Raw genomic sequence first — 16246 nt, forward strand, 5'->3', positions numbered from 1 at the left:
ATAGAAAAGATCTTGTTTTTTTAGTTGTTTTGGCAAAATTTTATGCTTGTTTTGGCTTGTTTTAAATTATTTTGAGTCAACTCGAGGCCGGCCTCCAGCCCATCCCAATTATCTGCAATGTACTGACTCTCCTACTGTATGGTTTGAATTGGAAGTTTGGATCGGAAGCCCCGTCCCACCCATTGCCTTTTCGGTTAACGCTCCCCCTTTCGAGCTCGACTGAAAAAATAAAAACAAAACAAAAAGACAGGCTGAGAGACGCAGCCATATTGTAATCTAACATGTTGGTTCCTTTGCATACATGTACGTTGCAACATATGCCTATTTGAAGACGAAAAGCATGCAGCGCAAATGGACAGAATCGTAGGCTATGTAGGGCTACTCGCTTTTTTACTTGGACTTTCCCTTCCATCTGCGTCAGATGGTAAGTTGTTTACGTTTATGTTTAACATTTTTTAAATGTTGTTAAAAAATTAAAACCTTCCTTTTCAACGAATAAATGAAGATTAATGAAGATTATCGCGGATCATGTCCTCTCTGACCTCAATAGTGCGTTAGAGAGCGGGGCACAACTTGGTGAACTGTCCCTACGAAACAAAAATATATGGGAATATTACGGAGCTCCTAAAGGGACGTGGTGGTGGAAAACAATTAGGAAGGAAGGACATTATGTGCTGGTAGAAAAAAAATTTGGAATGGGAGGAATATTTCAAATTTTTTGCGTTCCCCCGAGAAACTTTGCGTTCCCTCGCAAAAATATTTGCGTTCCCTCAAGTTATAATCAAAGTTATAAAGTTATAATCGTTCCCAAACAAACACTTCCTCTTCAATGTCCCGCTGGCTGGCAGTAGTGTTTCAGTTAGTAACATAAGTTAATAATGCACACAAATAATGCACAGCTCTTAGAGTTTGAACTTGTTGGACTCAAATATAAAGAAATGCAGTCAGTGCTTACAGTATGTCAAGCCAGGGGCGCAACTGCACGTTTGCTGAGGGGTATGCAAGATCATGGTTGGCGCCCCCCACCCCCCCCAAAAAAACAAAACAAAACAAAAACAAACATATATAATCGTATATATTAATTATATTACATATTAATATTAATTAATTAATTACTAGCATACACACACACACACACATAATATATTCTGTAAGTACAGACAACATAGCCTATGTGAACCTTTTTGACTTGGTTGGTTGATGCAGAAACTTGGGAAAATGAGATCCAGGCAGATGATAAAGTTGATGAAAAAATTATTTATTCATTACAATTAAATTTAGCCTCACACGCAAACTTTAATCGATAATGAAAATACTTAATAAAACCAAAAGGTAAAATAACAACCATAAAGAAGCAGTCAATAGTTAATAAAATTTAGAGTATTGTATCTAATAGATGAAGATCAAAAAGAGCAATAATTAAGACATTTGCAGATAAGAGACAAGAAGTAGAAGCCAAAGAGAGCAAAGGAGGGAAAAAGACAAAATTATCAATGACTTGGTCAGCTTTATACCATGAGGATATAGGGAAATTTACATCCCACTCTAATTGATGTTTTGTTCTAAAAGAAAAGGTTAATTTCACCCATTACGTCATCTACTGGTCCAGTGTCAAAAATAGAGATAAAAGTTGTTTTGACCCCCTTTGGGATTTTTGCAAATTTTACCCTTTTAAATGTCATCAGGAAAAATAACAGACATATTTTGATCAGATTTCAAATTCAAATGGTTAATTCTGCAGGCGTCCAATGTCTAACCACAAACGTGTCAGCGTGACCTGTCACATTGGAACACTTGAAGAACAACTGAACATAGCAATCATACTCTTAAATATAAAATAACCATAAGGGTACAATAACAAGTAAATCCTTGAAAATATGATAAGAATTAATATATAAAGTATTAGTACATAAATATATGAAAGCAAAAGTAAAACTGATAAATCATAAGCCATAAATGATTAAAAATAAATATTAATAAAAATGCATGAATATGAATATTGACCATTTCGGATCCATCATTGGTTTTCTGCATTCTAAAATTGTCATCTGATCTTCATCAAAGTCACAAGTATAGACGAAACACAATGTGACACACTACAACACAAACAATAATTTTCTTTAATGCCTTTATTGAACAGAACCCATTATGCATTCACAGTGCTGTGGAAAAAGTATGTGAACATTTAGTTTTGTTGTTGTTGTTGTTTTTTACCAGGATGACCCACATCTGTTTTTTTTTAGTGTTGTTGTTCATGAGTCCTTGTTTGTCTTGAGCAGTTAAACTGCCCACTCTAAACTTTTCACTTACTTTTTTTCAAAACACTGTGACACGATTATATTTGTGTATGTTATGTGCATTCTGGGAGCCACCAATCAAAATTCACCCATGGCTCCCATCATGCATTGCTTCATGAATAAATTATGAGCTGAATTGTCTTAGTAATTTCCTTTCCATTTTCACTATTTTTATTTTATTTTTTTCTGTTTTTATGTGACTTTTTGGTAGCTTGTTTTCTAATGTTCAGAGTTGATCTGTTGACCAGAATATGTTGCTTGTCACCGTTGTTGAGATTCACAGGCTGATTCTTGATGTCTGTGTGTGCCTAAACTATTATTATTATTATTTTTTTTTTTTATCAGAACACCTTATGTGAAATCCTTCAGATTATGTTGAAAAAGTTGATCTTGTGCTGTAGAATCACAGTGCTGCTGTAACCAATAATGAAATTCTAACTCAGAGATTGGGCTCTAAACAAACAGCCCAAACAAAATCTAATATAAAAAGTCAAGGGTCAAGAGCCCAACTAAAGCAAACACTCATCTCCATGATGGTCGCTTAAAAATTGTGATTTTCTCCTTTGGTGATTCTGCGTGTTCGTCTATAACAGATGTTCAGAAGACGTCAAAAAAAGACGTCATAAAAACTTTCATTCTGGCCCCTCAGTGGACGTCTTTTCAACCTGAGACAAGACCTCAAAAAGACATCTTCTGGACATAACTTTGCTCAGTGTACTGCATGGAGACGAACAGTTCTGCTTTTTCTTTATAGATTCATTTGCAAAATTGAACAAAACAGACAACATTTTGTCTAAAATAACACAATATAAAATTACTGAACTGTTGTATAAAATCAGTATTGCATTTGCATTTTGCGCTCAGCTCATTATATTATGGACAAAAACAGCACTCACTATCTTGAGTTTTATGGACATTCTAACTGCATTAAGCTCTATCGCGTAGTGAGTTGTTGCCCTGCATTATATTCCTCTTCAGGCAACGGAATGTAATGTCAGATTACATACTACCTATAGGTTTGTAATAAAGTAAAGACATGTAATAAAATAAAGACATGGCTCTTGTCTCCGTGAATACAGTAAGAAACAATGGTAACTTTAACCACATTTAACAGTACATTAGCAACATGCTAACAAAACATTTAGAAAGACAATTTACAAATATCATGTTATCATGGATCATGTCAGTTATTATTGCTCAATCTGCCATTTTTCGCTATTGTCCTTGCTTGCTTACCTGCATAAAGTCTGATGACTCCGCTGTGCAGCTCCAGACGTTAATACTGGCTGCCCTTGTGTAATGCCTTGAACATGGGCTGATATATGCAAAATTTGGGGGCGTACATATGAATGATCCCGACTGTTGCGTAACTGTCGGTGTTATGGTGTGATTTGCCTGTTCTTCAGAGGTCTTTTGCACATTATTTAACTATGCGCCATTCTATATACTTATAAGTTGTTCGAGAAAATTACATAAAAACTTATAGGTATATGAGCTGCTGTAAAAATAAAATATCACAAATGTAAATATCAATAGTATAAACTTTAACATAAGCTAAAAGCATGACTGTTAACATAAGCTAGCTACAAGTATTATGCAATTAAATGTCAACATAATTAATATATTATTCACTAATACTATTATGCGATTAATTCTCAAAATATTTAATATATCATCAGCGCGATCTGCTGTGATGTCACAATCAAATTGAATTGTGGGATATATAGAGCTGCTTGAACTGTTTTGAACTATGCTGTATAGTTGTGTTTTGCAGTGTTCATTGTCAAACTCCAAAAGTTTATTTTTAATTTTTTTTTAAAAGTCCATTTTTTTATATGGAAAGTTAATCATTGCATTTTATTGACTAAATATTTTTATTTTGTCTAGTATTTTTTTTTATTAGATTAGAAAACATTTTATTTTAGCATAACATTTCAAAAGGATAATTTTTTTTCATATTTTGTTTAAATCTAATTTTTTTTGTAAATTTAGTACTGCCCTTCAAAGCAACAGAAGACACTTAAATGTTTTCCAGAAGACAAATTAAGTACAATTTACCTTGATCATCAAATTCAAATTTTCTGTTTCCTTCTGGAGCATCAGTGAATGTGTTGTGTTTGAGTCCCTCAATTGTCTTCAGTGTGAAAAGATGGATCTCAAAATCATACAGTCACTGCTGGAAAGGGTTCAAATATGCAAAAGATGCTGGAAAACTGAAGCATTTTTGCGAGCTGGAGGATTTTTTTGAAGAATATTGGGCAGTTTAATTGCTCAGGACAAACAAGGGACTCATGAACAAACATCACAAAACAAAAAAACAGTCGTGGATCATCCAGGTAACCACACACAGTTTTAAGAATCAAGGGTTCATAAACATTTGAATGGGGTCATTTTAATAAATTCAGCTATTTTTTTGTCTTGTGGACTTTATGTGAACAATTTATGTAAAATATCTTTAAAATGATTCACATTTTCACAGATTCTGCAAGTGGTTCACAAACTTTCAAGCAGCACTGTATGAAGAATTAAAGGATTAGTTCATTTTGTAATGAAAATTAGTCCAAGCTTTACTCACCCTCAAGCCATCCTAGGTGTATATGACTGTTACGTCCCTGTGCTGTGTGTGTGTTTGTTTTTCCCTCACTCTGCTTTTCCCTGTCACTTTCACTTTCTTAGACGCTGTTCATTGGTTCAGTCACCTGTCACTCATCTTTTTACTGGTTTATCACTTTCGACCAATAGATGGTGCTGTGACCAAATTAATGTGGTTTGGTCAGAGTGAGGTAATAATGACACTCGCTAAGGATATGACTCCCATGAAAATAAGTCAACCAGATCAAAAGTTATAAGCATATGAATAAAATAATAATTTTCCACTAGGTGGCGCTGGTGCGAAACTTCTCAGGCTCCTTCAGGGCCTTGTGCTGATGACCCATACTGAGTTTCGTAACGATACGCTAATGCGTTCATAAAATACAGCATTTTAACACAAAATTCAAAATGGCCGACATGGGAAATTTGGATATCATTCAACTCGGCATGATGCCCCGAATCTAAAATGACCACTTTTATGATTTTTGGACAAACCTATCTTAAAATATAAGCAACAATAGACATTTTTTGTATCTCCAGACCAGTAGGTGGCGCTGCGCTGAAACTCAGCATGTAGGCTCTGGTCTTGGTTGGGATGATATGTATGAAGTTTAGTCTGAATATGATAAAGCATTGCAGGGATATAGCCATGAGTCTAAATTGGGTGCTCTACGTTAAATTAATTTACGTGTTTGAGAATGGTTTGATTTACCAAAAAGATTTTGATAACTTTTTGCCAGAATGGACTGAAAATGATCTGATTTGATTTTCATGAAAATCAAAAGAAGTGTCTAGGACGAGTTCGAAAAAGCAGGTTTTTCACAAAATTCAATTTGGCGGAAACATAAGTTGAAACCTAGCATGTTTGATATCGTTGGACTCAGCAGGGATTTAGGAGTCTAAGGTCATGACTCGTTTGAAAATAAGTTGACCACACCCAAAGTGACAAGCATTTGAATATTTGATTTTACCACTAGGTGGCGCTGGTGCGAAACTTCTCAGGCTCCCTTAGGGCATCGTGCTGATGACCCATACCAAGTTTTGTGACAATATGCTAATGCGTTCATAAAATACAGCATTTTAGAACAAAATTCAAAATGGCTGACGGCCATGATATAGTAACAATGGGTATCATTCGACTCGCCATGATACCCCGAATCTGACGAGATCACATTTATGATTTCTGGACAAACCCATCAGAAGTTATAAGCAAAAATAGCCATTTTTCATATCTCTGGACCAATAGGTGGCGCTGCACCGAAACGCTGCAGGTTGCCTCAGGTCATGCTTGTGATGGCATGTACCCAGTTTGGTCTGAATACGATAAAGCGTTGTGGAGATATAGCCTCAAGTCTGATTTGGCGAGCTTTTCGTCAAATTAATTTGTGCCGTTTTCGAGAACAGGTTGATCTATTGAAAAGCTTTTAATAATTTTTTGCAAGCATGGTCTGAAGATGATCTGGTTCCATTTTTGTGAAAATCAGAGTAACGCTGTAGGAGGAGTTAGAAAAAGTAGGTTTTTCTGAAAATTCAAAATGGCGGAATTTGTCTCTAGCCCTTACGGTTCAAAATTTATTAGCATAAACGTGAGTGAAAGTTTGGACAGGTGGTGGCACTAGAGGGATTGAGTTTGAAACTCCAAATTTGCTATGGACACAGTTGAGACTGTCCTCTATGAGTGTGCCAAATATCACAACTCTACCGCATACGTTTCAATGGGCTGCCATAGACTTCCAGAGTGGAAGAATAATAATAATAAGAAAACTAACGATTACAAGAGGTGCCTACGCACCTTCTGTGCTTGGCCCCTAAATATCCTGATGCATCTGAGCTTTATAATGGCAGTGATAGGGATCTATGAGCTTAAGAAAGTGTCTCCATCCACATCCATCCATCATAAACATGTGCTCCACACAGCTCCAGGGGGTTAATAAAGGCCTTCTGAAGCGAAGTGATGCATTTGTGTAAAAAAATATCCATATTTAACCCTTTCAAGCATTAGTTTAAAATATTCTTACTGACCCTCCAGAGTGAGTGTTTTTAAGGTGACCGTTATTTTGTGTTATTTTGTGACCGTTATTTTGCCCTTATTGTGTCCATGGCGACGCGTCATGCGTGTCACATATGCTGAACGCAGCCACAATAACACTGTATGACAGATGGATCGCATTATTTTTTTAAATTTTCACAAAATTGCTTACCATGTCATCAACTATCTGATATTCGGATTGTCAAATATGTGTGAGTGTGTTTTGTCATTTAAAAACCTTTATAAATTATCTTTATCTTGATCTAAAATGCGAGATGGGCGCCGCCATCTTAGTTTGCGCTGCAGTTCACAGAGTCCTATCAGTCGGATTTACAGCAGGTGAATACATCAGTTTCTCCCGAAATATATCCAAGTAAGTAGCTGGTGAACTGGAAGAATAATAGAGTAAACTGTATAGTTAAATAGGCCCATGATATGAATACAAATTATATATATCGCAAATTATATTTGAATGGATTGCTGCTTCCACTAATGTCTGACAACAGTGTTTAATAAACTCTAAATGTATTGTTTTCTGGTGCTTATGTGTATTTAAATGTCTGAAACCCTTAAAAAAAACATTATGTGGCTGAAAACACTGTGATATATCATATATGACAAGCGCTGAGCGTGTCCATCTTGCAGCCGAAGCGCGAAAGCACAGTTTGAATCTGGCAGTTCTGTGATGTTGCTGAACATTCTAAATCCCATATGTGGGACCGTACCCTATTCAACTTACAGAAAAAGTGTAACTGACGTGATGCCAGATTACACTTTCTTTGTAACTTCAATACAGAAGGCGGTATGGCGGAAGCTACATATTTGACTTCATAACTTGTTTAAATATGGATATTTTTTTACACAAATGCGTCTTTTCGCTTCAGAAGGCCTTTATTAACCCCCTGGAGCCATGTGGAGCACATGTTTATGATGGATGGATGTGGAGGAAGACACTTTATTCAGCTTCATACTAATTAATCCCTATCACTCCCATTATAAAGCTTGGATGCGTCAGGATATTTATTAATATATCTGCGATTGTGTTCGCAGAGGTGGAAAGTCCAGGGGTCAGAAAGTAAAAGTCCTGCCATATTTTTATTCCACCCACTGAAGCATTAATGAGATAATTAAGTGATTAATTGAGTGATGATTGACCATTATTGAAGACACCTGATGATAACAAGCAGAATCACCAAAGGAGAAAATCACAATTTTTAAGACACCATCACAGAGGTCAGGGTTTGCTTTAGTTGGGCTCTTGACCCTTCACTCTTTAATATTAGAATTTGTTTGGCTGCTGTAACTGAGTTATAACAGCCAGACAAGCAAAGAGAAAAGATGATCAGTTGGTGTTAGTTATGTTTTCACATAATCATTATTGGATCTGAATCACTGAACTCATTTAGAGCCCAATCTCTGTGTTAGATTTACATTATTGAGTAGCCTACAGCAGAAGATCAGCTTTATCAATATAATCTGAAGGATATCTTAAAAGTTGTTCTGATCAAAAAAAAAATCCTTCTTTTAGGCACACACAGACATCAAGTATCAGTGTATGAATCTCAACAACGGTGACAAGCAACATATTCTGATAAACTGATCAACTCTGAACATTAGAAAACAAGCTTCTGAAAAGTCACAGAAAAACAGAAAAAAAAAAAAAATAGTGAGAATAAAGAAAATTACTAAGACAATTCAGCTCATAATTTATTCATGCAGCAATGCATGATGGGAGCCATGGATGAATTTTGATTGGTGGCTCCCAGAATGCATTGCAACATGCTTTATTATCCTCACCACTGTTGCGATTCACAGGCTGATTCTTGATCTATGTGTGTCTAAATAAGCCTTTTTTTCTTTAGAACAAATTTTGATAAACCTTTGGATTATTTTGAAAAAACTGGAACTTATGCTGTAGAATCACAGTGCTGCTGTAATCAATAATGTAAGTCTAACTCAGAGTTTGGGCTCTAAATGAGTTCAGTGATTCAGGTCAAAAAAATGATTATGTGGAAACATAACCAACACCACCTGATCATCTCTTAACTTTGCTCATCTGGTTGGTTTTAATGCAGTTACAACAGCTCAAACAAACTCTAATATTAAAAATTCAAGGGTCAAGAGCTCAACTAAAACAAACCCTGACCTCGATGATGGTAACTTAAAAACTGTGATTTTCTCCTTTAGTGAATGTCTTCAATAATGGTCAATCATCACTCAATTAATCACTTAATTATCTCATTAATGCTTCAGTGGGTGGAATAAAAATATGGCAGGACTTTTACTTTCTGACCCCTGGACTTTCCACCTCTGTGTGTTCATCAGAAAGAAGTCACACACTTGTGGGTGAGTAAATCTTGGGCTAATTTTCATTTCAAAATTGAACTAATTATTTAAATTAAAAAAAAGAATAAAGCAGAATAAAGCTTAAACGTTTTATTGCATACATCTCATATATGGTAGAAATGGATAGAAAGTTACTTATTGATTATAAAAAGAATCAACAATGATCAATTTGTTTTTCAGGTTCTCACTCTATGTGGTTGTTTTCAACTTACATTCATGGAAAAACACAATTTCCTCAATTTAGTTGCACAACATCTTTGGATGACATCACAGTTGGATATTATAATTCAACAACATATATACCAAGAGGGAATATGACGAATGAGGATGATGTGATTGATTTAGATAAAATAAAGGATATAAGTGGCTACATGTATAACTCCTTTTTGAGAAGATCAGATCTGTTAAGGCAAGACGGACAAAATTACAGTAAGTATGTGACTCAATGACATCTATTAATCTATATAAAAATCCATAAAATGCAAATCATACTGTACATATTGCTTAAATACATCTTTATGATAAGTATATTTTTAATGTTTGGTTTTACATTGATTTTGTTTTTTTGGTTTTTTTTTTTGTGAAATAATCTGCGATATCAGAATTAAAAGAAAACCTTTGGTATATACTTCTATCAGGGCTCCAGACAAAAAAAAATGACAGTTTCAGCATTTTCATCTTTTCATCTCTGATTTTTCTGGGAAATGAATGTCACTATTTTCACTTAATACTATTATAGTTTTTGTTAATATTTTGAATCTGATTAGATTTTTATATTTTCTGCTTTAATTTTTGTTAAGTTTTAATATTGTTTTGTTTTATAATTATTTTGTGTTGTTTTTAATCTGTTTAGTTTGTATACATTTTATTTCAGTATTAACATTTATTTCAAGCAAAGAAAGATGTTTTTTAATGGTTTTAACTATAATAACCCTGATGCTAGTAAAATCTTTATATTAAATAATGTGTCAAATAATGTTCTTAGTCTTTCCTTCTTGAAGCTACAACAGTTTACTTTGAATCAAATGAAAATAAATATATATATTAAATTTGGTTTGTGTAACCAAATAACAATCAGGGGAAACTGATATACATACAACTTTGATTAATGAACAGGCCGAAATACAGCAGGACTCTTATTTTGAAATGTCTGTGCTTTACCTTTGCTGCTCATTCAAGTTCAGATGAGGAAGATAAAAAACTGGAGCTATGGAGCTGATTTATTATTTAGTTTTTTCTTTATGAATTTGTTTTACGCATCATAGTCCTGTATGTATGCTTGGGCTGTTAACTATTAGGCTATTAACATTAACATATTATATTAAATATTTAAAAAAAAAAATACACAAACAAAAATGATAATAATACAATAAACTATAAATGTGTTAAAACAGTCAGCTTAAGATAGCTACAAGTATTAAATGCAGTTAAATGTCAAAATAGTGCCAATGTTATACACTAGAGTTGTGTGGGGTGGGAGTAAATTATGCACAATCTCCTGTGATGTCACAATCATGGTGCATTGTGGTCTATGGATCTGCCTGAAGTGTACGTGTTGAGTAGACTAGCTCCCTCTGATAAAATGAAGGGGTTGAGGGTCTGTCCAAATAAACTTTCCTTGTCCATTTGACAAAGTTGAATGCACTTCAAAATGGGGTTAGGGATTCTCCTGAGGGGAAGTGCTTAGGGAAGTTTTCGAGTGTATGCCTAAAAGTGGAGTTAAACACAATCAAACAGAGACCAAAACACAGGTCTGTAGAGACAGGCTAACAAGGGTAACAAGACACACTTGACACCTGACACAGCTGGGGAGGCAAACAAAGGGTACCAATGAACAAGGGGACTACAAAACTGCCACAGAAAACTAAGGGAACAGGAAACACTACAAAATAAGAGTCCTGGGTCAACCCTGACAATCAGATAATTTGAAAATGTTTACAAGTAAATTTTAATTTTAGAGTTATTAAAATGGAAATTTTTCTTAAAAATGGTTTACTAAACAAAGCATGTAAGATGAAGGAGGCCAATTCATGACAACCTTCTACCTCTTTACCCTCACAGGTCTTGATGTATATCAGAAACTGGTTCTCTGTGAGCTGCTGGACCTCGACAAGCCTGGACAGATGATTTTCAGAGATGCTGCCAGAGGCTCCACCACAGATGAGATCTGCTACTTTAATAACACCACGTTTACTTATACTTTGAATATAAATATTAAACAAGAACTGATCAAACCACACCTGGAAGAATTTAAGCAGGAATTTAACAATATCTTTTACCCAGTTTGTATAACAACTCTCAAGAATTACCTCAAAAAGAGAGAAGATCAAATTAACAGAAAAGGTACGTACTCAAGAGCACCTCTTTAATTCCCTAAATGTGTTTTATGAAAACATTTCCAGATGTTTACAGTAAATCTTCAGGATTTAAAATAAACTTAAATGTGACCCTTGTATTTATACATGTAAAACATTCTCTGAATCACCTCTTGTTTTCTTGTTGTTGTTGTTTTCACAGCAGTGCCAAATATCAGATTTTTTCAGAAATCAAACTCAGATTCTGGAGGGTTTCGTGTGAGTTGTTTGGCGACAGGATTTTACCCTCGTCACATCAACCTGACCCTGTTCAGAGATGGACAGCCTGTATCTGATCATGAGATCACTGGAGGAGATCTGCTGCCCAATGGTGACGGGACGTACCAGATGAGGAAGAGTCTGGAGATCAGTGCAGACAAACACAAATACACCTGCTCTGCCACACACCTCAGTCTGGACAACAAACTGATCATTGAATTGGGTAATGAGCTTTTTCAGAAACATAAAGTATCAGATAAAATCTTAACATTTTGATCTTATTCTAATGCTTCCTCTTTTAGAAGATGAACCCTCCAGACTTCACATAGGAGTTGCTGTCCTGATTTTGGTTTGTGTGATATCTGTAATTTTGGCAGTTGTTTGTATTAGAAGGCAAGCAGGAAGACTAAGGCTATGTCCACAGTAGTGCGTTTTCGTTTTAACATTGCATTTTAAAATGAAAATAATCCTCATCCATGCTCGCATTTCCACTGCGAAAAAAGAAAAGAGCTCTCAGAAAAGAGCTCTCTCCACACTACACGATGCTTCAGTATTATAAAATGCAGAGTTACGCAGTCGGTAGCATAATAGTCATATGATAGGGGCTTGATGAATCAGGGAAGGATACACAATGATCCAGAAGACCCACTCAGGGAGTGAATGTGGGCAGCCACGTCTTCGTTTTCAGAAGTCTCCGTTTGGTGCGTCTACACTGAAAATGCAGCCTAAGCGGTAGTCCTAATTTTGGAAAACTGCAGTGCTTCGATGTTCTTGGGATTTGTCATTGTTGCCGTTAGTTACATGAAAACCAAAATGTCTAATTTGTGTCAGAAGGATTCTTCTGGTTCTGGCTAATCTGCGTTCTCTCAAATTGTCTTATTTTATTTTATTTTATTTTATTCAAGTATGCCAATACAATTACATTACAATTATGATACAATAACATTTTTTTTATACCCCTATATCTTATATGCACATTACAAATGAATGTAAATGCAGTAGGCCTAGTTGTACAACTGTGAAAACTGTTGTCTTGTGGAGTGTATTCATATAAGCAGAGCCACATTTTCACACAAGTAGCACAGTTTACCTTGTTTCACTTTATTTTTTTTGTGTAGTCTATTATTATTATTATTATTATTATTATTATTATTATTTTATACTATGTCTGCACTATAGTTTTCTGGAGATACCACACTTATTTTTCTCTATTGCTCTGCAATGTGATAAAATGTCAATTAACCACTAATCTATTTAAATAATTTCGGTGCTATTAACCTTATCAATTATTTAACATGACTGAATAAACCGCAGGATGCATATGAGTGGTCTATATATTAAATCATATTTATGTAATTTTACATATTCATCTGGTTTGCTTTGGATTAGAAATTACCCTTGAGAATCTATCTGACTACAGGTGCTGGTCATATAATTAAAATATCATCAAAAAGTTGATTTATTTCACTAATTCCATTCAAAAAGTGAAACCTGTATATTATATTCATTCATTACACACAGACTAGTATATTTCAAATGTTTATTTCTTTTAATTTTGATGATTATAACTGACAACTAAGGAAAATCCCAAATTCAGTATCTCGGAAAATTCGAATATTGTGAAAAGGTTCAATATTGAAGACACCTGGTGCCACACTCTAATCAGCTAATTAACTCAAAACACCTGCAAAGGCCTTTAAATGGTCTCTCAGTCTAGTTCTGTAGGCTACAAAATCATGGGGAAGACTACTGACTTGACAGTTGTCCAAAAGACGACCATTGACACCTTGCACAAGGAGGGCAAGACACAAAAGGTCATTGCCAAAGAGGCTGGCTGTTCACAGAGCTTTGTGTCCAAGCACATTAATAGAGAGGCGAAGGGAAGGAAAAGATGTGGTAGAAAAAAGTGTACAAGCAATAGGGATAACCACACCCTGGAGAGGATTGTGAAACAAAACCTATTCAAAAATGTGGGGGAGAGTCACAAAGAGTGGACTGCAGCTGGAGTCAGTGCTTCAAGAACCACTACGCACAGATGTATACAAGACATGGGTTAAAGCTGTCGCATTCCTTGTGTCAAGCCACTCTTGAACAACAGACAGCGTCAGAAGCGTCTAAAGACAAAAAGGACTGGACTGCTGCTGAGTGGTCCAAAGTTATGTTCTCTGATGAAAGTAAATTTTGCATTTCCTTTGGAAATCAGGGTCCCAGAGTCTGGAGGAAGAGAGGAGAGGCACACAATCCACGTTGCTTGAGGTCCAGTGTAAAGTTTCCACAGTCAGTGATGGTTTGGGGTGCCATGTCATCTGCTGGTGTTGGTCCACTGTGTTTTCTGAGGTCCAAGGTCAACGCAGCCGTATACCAGGAAGTTTTAGAGCACTTCCTGCTTCCTGCTGCTGACCAACTTTATGGAGATGCAGATTTCATTTTCCAACAGGACTTGGCACCTGCACACAGTGCCAAAGCTACCAGTACCTGGTTTAAGGACCATGGTATCCCTGTTCTTAATTGGCCAGCAAACTCGCCTGACCTTAACCCCATAGAAAATCTATGGGGTATTGTGAAGAGGAAGATGCGATATGCCAGACCCAACAATGCAGAAGAGCTGAAGGTCACTATCAGAGCAACCTGGGCTCTCATAACACCTGAGCAGTGCCACAAGACTGATCGACTCCATGCCACGCCGCATTGCTGCAGTAATTCAGGCAAAAGGAGCCCCAACTAAGTATTGAGTGCTGTACATGCTCATACTTTTCATGTTCATACTTTTCAGTTGGCCAAGATTTCTAAAAATCTTTTCTTTGTATTGGTCTTAAGTAATATTGTAATTTTCTGAGATACTGAATTTGGGATTTTCCTTAGTTGTCAGTTATAATCATCAAAATTAAAAGAAATAAACATTTGAAATATACTAGTCTGTGTGTAATGAATGAATATAATATACAAGTTTCACTTTTTGAATGGAATTAGTGAAATAAATCAACTTTTTCATGATATTCTAATTATATGACCAGCACCTGTACATTTCATTTTTGACTGTCATAACATTTTTTCTTTTTGTAACTTATTTTATGTTCTTTTATTTGAATTTTTGATTTTGACTTTGGTATTTTGTTTTTATGAATTTGTATTTCAATAATTACTGTCCTAAAACAAAATCTGTTACGCATAATGACATTATCAGAGGTGTAAAGTATTAGAGTAAATGTGATTAGTTACTGTACTTGAGTTTCGTTTTGGCTACTCTGTAGTTTTACTGAGTGTCAAAGATATTAGCAACTTTTTTACTCTTTTACTCTTTGTACTCTTTTACTCTTTATTTTTGAATAAGTATATGTACTCTTTACTTCACTACATTTGCAATAAGCAATGCAATTACTCATTACATTTTGCATGATACCTAACTTTTTCTGCTACAAAAAGAAGCAATATTGCCATCTACAGGGAACTGCAAGTACTACATCTTGTGTGATTTGCCCTTACTCACCCAAACTAATTTACGTAATTTGTGAGTGTATTAGCAAGTAGTTGTGAATCTGTACTGTTTTATATATGAGATGAGGACCGTGAATCAAAATCGCAACTTGTTTTTGATAAATATTGATATTCAGATTCCAGAGAACATTTCTGCACTGGTTTGGTTCCGATCAGGCGAAAAACCTAGGACTAGTTTGCAAAAGTAGGTTTTTCAAAAAACCCAAAATAATTTCGCAAATCTGACAAGCAAATCCGAGACATGCATCTTGTCCACCTTGAGCCAAGGATTCCAACGATATAAAGCCTGGACGATATAACTGCACGATTTTTGGCTGTCTCAGATGAAAGATTGCCATCGTGAAACAATCGTGGCGATTTCTGTGATCGTGGCTCTTAATCGGTGGTCCTATGTCATACAGTGAGAGAGATTCAAAGACGCCTGTTTTCCCAGTTTTGTGACCTACGAACATTTTCTGACAGTGTCAGAAATTCAGCATGATCAATGCACAGTGTGTTGCTGCTATGACCTACATCTACTGACCAGCCAATGAAAATGCAACATGACATCTAAGCGACATAGCACTAAAACTGCTTACCTCAAGCTCTTTTCCCTTCTTCTTTCGCCGCTTCCTTTTTTTTTCAGCACACATAAAAACTACAACTGCCAAAGTGTGATTCAACATGGCCTTTTGTTTACCACTAGCACATGCTGATGATGTTGTATTCTTCTTTAGAAACTTGCATCGTATCCTACAAGTCAACAGATTTCATCATCATTCAAACTCAAAGTTTTAAGTCTCTACAACTTACGGTTTGGTCTGCCTGATCACTTTTAGGGGAGAATGCTGATCCTTGGAAAATGTAACATTTACAATAGGGTTTCAGCGCTATGCGTTTGGACCCCTAAAAAAATATGATGATATAGGCCATGC

The 16246-nt window shown here is 35.5% G+C and overlaps 1 protein-coding gene across 4 annotated transcripts; it reads left to right on the top strand.

Moving 5' to 3' along the window:
* The first annotated feature begins 228 nt into the window (after nucleotides 1-228).
* On the top strand, nucleotides 229-13268 carry LOC137015175 (class I histocompatibility antigen, F10 alpha chain-like). 4 transcript variants are annotated; one of them, XM_067379937.1, is made up of 6 exons: nucleotides 229-424; nucleotides 9172-9264; nucleotides 9445-9693; nucleotides 11326-11607; nucleotides 11782-12060; nucleotides 12140-13268. In XM_067379937.1, the coding sequence occupies exons 1-6, from the start codon at nucleotides 352-354 to the stop codon at nucleotides 12262-12264; spliced, it is 1101 nt and encodes a 366-aa protein (XP_067236038.1). In that variant the 5' UTR covers nucleotides 229-351; the 3' UTR covers nucleotides 12265-13268. The 4 variants fall into 4 exon arrangements, with proteins under 4 accessions (XP_067236038.1, XP_067236040.1, XP_067236041.1 ...); XM_067379939.1 differs by having other exon boundaries at nucleotides 12143-13268; XM_067379940.1 differs by lacking the exon at nucleotides 9172-9264.
* The last annotated feature ends 2978 nt before the right edge of the window (nucleotides 13269-16246 follow it).

This window comes from Chanodichthys erythropterus, chromosome 24 (genome assembly GCF_024489055.1).
Source record: "Chanodichthys erythropterus isolate Z2021 chromosome 24, ASM2448905v1, whole genome shotgun sequence".
NCBI classification, from domain to species: Eukaryota; Metazoa; Chordata; class Actinopteri; order Cypriniformes; family Xenocyprididae; genus Chanodichthys; species Chanodichthys erythropterus.